General features: G+C 31.7%; 1 protein-coding gene across 1 annotated transcript; it reads left to right on the forward strand.

Annotated features, from left to right (window-relative positions):
- Positions 1-351: 351 nt before the first annotated feature.
- Positions 352-3250, forward strand: LOC103496074 (uncharacterized). The gene is made up of 4 exons (XM_008457800.3): positions 352-925; positions 1934-2155; positions 2498-2610; positions 2734-3250. Exons 1-4 carry the CDS (start codon positions 701-703, stop codon positions 3101-3103), a joined length of 930 nt encoding a protein of 309 aa, XP_008456022.1. The 5' UTR covers positions 352-700; the 3' UTR covers positions 3104-3250.
- The last annotated feature ends 1612 nt before the right edge of the window (positions 3251-4862 follow it).

The following is a 4862-nucleotide window of genomic DNA, read 5'->3' on the forward strand; positions in this document are numbered from 1 at the left end:
AATGAACCAAATATTTACAAATACAATAAAATATCATAATTTATTTACCATAGAATAGCGATAGACTATTATATGTATCTACCATAACACTATCCTAATTGACAGCAGATAGAGAATAATATATTTACTATATTTATAAATACTTTAAAAATATTTATTATTTAAAATAATTTCTAATCATATGAATAAACAATATAAAATATTATTAGCAATTTATCAATTCCTTTTAGTTAAGAAGTTTGGTTATGGATAAAAAAATTATTTACAAAATATATAGTAAAAAGTTAAATGAAATATAGGATTTAGGATTAAAGTTTTTTTTTTTTTTTTTTTTGGGTACTTTTCTAAAATTTGTTTTAATATATGTTTTTTGAAAAGGTCTGTTTTGTTAAGGTGAGATATACCCCTTCTTTTGCTATAATACTAATACATATTCAATTAATATATCAATGTTTCTATAAATAGGAATGATTTATTATGTACTATAGTGCCTAACTGTATACCATCAATTATTGTGTAACGATGTAAATTAAATATGTGTAATTAGTAACAATTCCCTATTAAGTAAGCAATTTAGGCATTTCTAATTCTACTTTGTAATTACTAATTACTGGTATTTTGTCCTTATCCATGGAGCTTCCATTTCCGTATCTATCAACTCTTCTTTCCCCATAGCAAATTCTTACTGGAGGCTAATCGGATGCGATTCGTTCATCGCTCCCTGAATTGGGTTTTCTCCATGACGGAAATCAAGGCCATTGGAGTCGTCGGTGGCGGTCAAATGGGCTCTGGAATTGCCCAACTCGCCGCCACACACGGCCATCAAGTTTGGTTAATTGATTCAGACCCTGCCGCTCTTGCTAAAGCAACCGACTCCATTTCTTCCTCAATCCAACGCCTGGTCTCTAGAAACCTTCTCTCTCGAGTAAGAATTCTTTCCGTCGACTCCACGGCTTTGAGTGTAATTGGATACTTTGTTAGCTGTTTTACGTTACCTTTGAGTTATCTTTTATTGGGTGTTTTGTTTTGTTTATTTTGTAGGAATTGCTCTTAACAAATCTAATTACAGTGTTAGGGATTGTTATGGAGTGATTTTGAAATGTTTTAAGTCGAATTGTGCACTTAATCACCAGTTATATAGCATTAAAATTGATTTTGAATTATTAAAGAAATTTTTCAGAGTGATTTTGAGAATGACAACAAGTGATTTTAACTATTGCCAAATCACTCTCAAGCACCCTGTTAATGATTAGGGTGGAAAATGCTTGATTTAGTATTATTTGATTGTTTACTTATGCACAATCTATAGAATTAAGAGACTGCAGTCTCTTGACCATATTTACCTTTTCTACTCAGGATAGCACTGATCTATTGTTTTAGGAAAAAGAAAACTCGAGAATCCTTTCCATATTTCATGTCTCTGCAGAGAAGCTTGTAATATTCTTATGTTTCGATGTTTTGGTGCTAGTGTCCATACCAAAGATGACAAATATTAGTGGGAGCTTGGCTAAAGGCTAAATCCTCTTGAATATAGATCAATAATTGGATTTGAAATATATAAATCATTCGGGGGGGGGGGGGGGGGGGGGGGGGGGGGGGGGGCGGGGGGGGCGGTCTTAGTTGGTCGTAAGCAACGTATTTGTGTAGTGTGTGGGATATAGAACTGAGCTTCTTGTAAGTTGAGTTAATCTTTGTCTTTCATTTCTTTTATTACTTAGACCAATAGAATATCTTTATTAATGTCTTCAAATAAATGTTTCATCTGCATTGACCACAATCTGATCCGAAGTTAAAACTGAGTTGTTTAGTATGGGTTTGACATTGATAATGAAAAGGCTGATTTCTACCGTTCAAATGAAATTCTCTGTTTCTCTATTGAAGTTTTGCGGTCCAAATGGTAGACATTTGACCAGCTTACGAAATCACTTAACAGGAAATTGGTGCCATTGCTCTTCAACGTCTAAAATTTTCAACTGATTTAAAAGAGCTTCATTCAGCAGACGTCATCATTGAAGCTATCGTGGAATCAGAAGATGTTAAAAGAAAGCTATTTGTTGAATTAGATAAGATTGCAAAAAGGTCTTCCATTCTTGCTTCTAATACAAGTTCCATCCCAATTACTCGCTTAGCATCGGCAACCACACGTCCTGAGCAGGTTTCAGCTTGTCTTCCCTCTCACATGCACGAGTGCTGATACATAATCATTAATCTTGTACAGTAAACTGTTGTTTTTCTCTTAAGGTGTCATTTATATATAGTTATACTATCTAGCAATGTGGTTTTAGCACGCATTGAAAGAAACAACCATGACCAGCTAAATAGCTTGCAATAATGGTTATATTGCTCGTGATTATAGAGTTCCATATTCGATAAACATGGGATTTCATCTCAAGGAGTAATCTATATAAAATATAAAGATTGTGAGGTGTTTCTCTCTCTCCATCGTGGAATCTTTAACATTGCAAGCTTGCCAGTGAAATGATTGGTGCTATTGCAGGTCATTGGCATGCATTTCATGAACCCTCCACCTATAATGAAGTTGGTTGAGATTGTGCGAGGTGCGGATACATCCGATGAAACGTTTGATGCCATAAAAATCTTGGCTGAGAGGTGATTCACTTCACTGATTGCTCTCAAATTCACCTCCGTTCCTCTTCCACCATTAGCTGTTGTCTTTTCTACTAACACAAGGCTACTTCACTTGATAATAGTTTAAACTTTCCTTACTTTCAGGCTTGGTAAAACAGTGATATGCTCTCAAGACTACTCTGGCTTCATCGTGAACAGAATCCTAATGCCAATGATTAACGAGGCGTTTTTCACACTCTACACGGGAGTGGCAACTAAGGAAGACATTGACACAGGAATGAAGCTAGGAACAAATCATCCCATGGGTCCCTTGGAGCTTGCAGACTTCATTGGTTTGGATGTTTGTTTATCAATCATGAAGGTTCTTCATTCTGGGCTTGGTGACAATAAATATGCTCCCTGCCCTCTTCTCGTGCAGTATGCTGATGCTGGTCGTTTGGGAAGAAAGCGGGGAATAGGTGTATACGATTACCGTAAACAACCACTACTTGGAAAATCCAAATCTCGACTTTGAACTATTTGAAGTCGGGAAAAGATAGTTTTGGTTAGAGGGTTGTGTAGATGGAAATTGACACAGATCGACCAAACTTATATTTACGATATGACTTTCAACACTCTACATAGAAATAAGCTATTCTCATGCATCTCTTTTTTTGGACAATGGTTTTCCTTATCCTTCTAAAAACGTATACTTTCTCTTTCTTTATACATCATCTACCAGTTACAAATTGGTATCATCTACTAGTTACAAATTGGTACGCCTATAACGATGAGAGCTCATTTTATTAAATTTGGGGCTCGTGAGCTAAAATTTGGACACAAATGACAAACTTAAGAAATTTCGCTTCTCCACGATGATAGGTTTACCAAATTCAATAGTGATCAAGTCAGAACAATGTTGATTTATTTATGTGCTTCGCCTGCGTATGAATCCCTATACCGGATTTGACGGTTGAAAATCACCTTTTAGCAGTTTAGTCTATTTCTTTTACTGTGTTTTCTAAATTTGCAACTATTCAATTTTTGTCATTTTAACGTTACAATAATTTATACCATCAAATTTAGTAAATATTAAATGATTTCTCGGTTTAGTAAATATTAAATGGTTTTTCGTTGTTTGGTAATTTATAATTATTTATGCCTCAGTGAAAATCATTTATTTTTTGTTTTTCAAAAGGAAGCTTATTTTCTCTTTATTTTTTATGAATTCTTTACCAAATTTCAAAAACAAAAACTTCTTTTTTTAGTTTTTAAAATTTAACTTTGAACTTTAAATCATCGATAAAATATATATAAGAAAGGAAGAAAGATAGAATATATATAACAAAGGAAGAAAGATGATTACCAAATGACGCTTTAGTTTTTACTTTTTATAGTAAAAAAATTATCCAGGTTTAATGAATTTTTTTCACACATGTAAATGGTAGAATATGGACTAGGGCGTGTCTGGAAGTGATTTTGAGATGATGAAAATCACTTTTTTTTCTTGTCAAAATTACTTTTTCTTTAAATGATGGTGTTCAACGTAAACTAAAATTGATTTTAGAAAAATATAAAACCATTTCAATTTGATTTTGGAAGAATTATGTGATAGATGATTTTTGTTAGTATTAATTTCTAGATAACTTTAAATTAACTTTTGGAACCAAACATAATAATTGAAAATCAAATCTAAATATATGAAAATCACTCGTAAAAGTTTAATGCCAAATATAAATTTGATTGATTAAAAATAATTTTACAAAGATCAATTATACTCAAATCTCTTTCTATAAAATTAATATCCTAACTCTCACTCCCAAATATACCATAAAAGTAATTTTGACATCGTTAAAATTAATTTCCTCAAAGATAGTCATATTTGACAAGAAAATCAAATTAGATTTTGAAAAAAAAATACTTTAAATTGATTTAGGAAGTGGCGATAAAAATGTCAAAAGTATTCAAAACTAAAAGTTAAGAATTTTTTACAACGAGAACTAAAATTCTTATACTAAAAGTGATTTTTCACCAAAAATTAAACTTATATTAGAATATTGTTACGTAATCCAAATAAACTTAGTTGTTTGTAGGCTATTATCAAATATAACAAAATAAATCAAAATATTTATAAAATCATCACAAAGTACCACAATTTATCTAGTAATATACCACGATAAACTATTATCTATATCTATTTGTATCCTAATAAACATATATGATACTCAATTTTGATCTATCACAAATAAATTGTTTTACTTTGCTATATTTCTAAATATTTTTAGAATTTTTTT

The sequence above is a fragment of the Cucumis melo genome, chromosome 6 (assembly GCF_025177605.1).
Source record: "Cucumis melo cultivar AY chromosome 6, USDA_Cmelo_AY_1.0, whole genome shotgun sequence".
In the NCBI taxonomy this organism is placed as follows: domain Eukaryota; kingdom Viridiplantae; phylum Streptophyta; class Magnoliopsida; order Cucurbitales; family Cucurbitaceae; genus Cucumis; species Cucumis melo.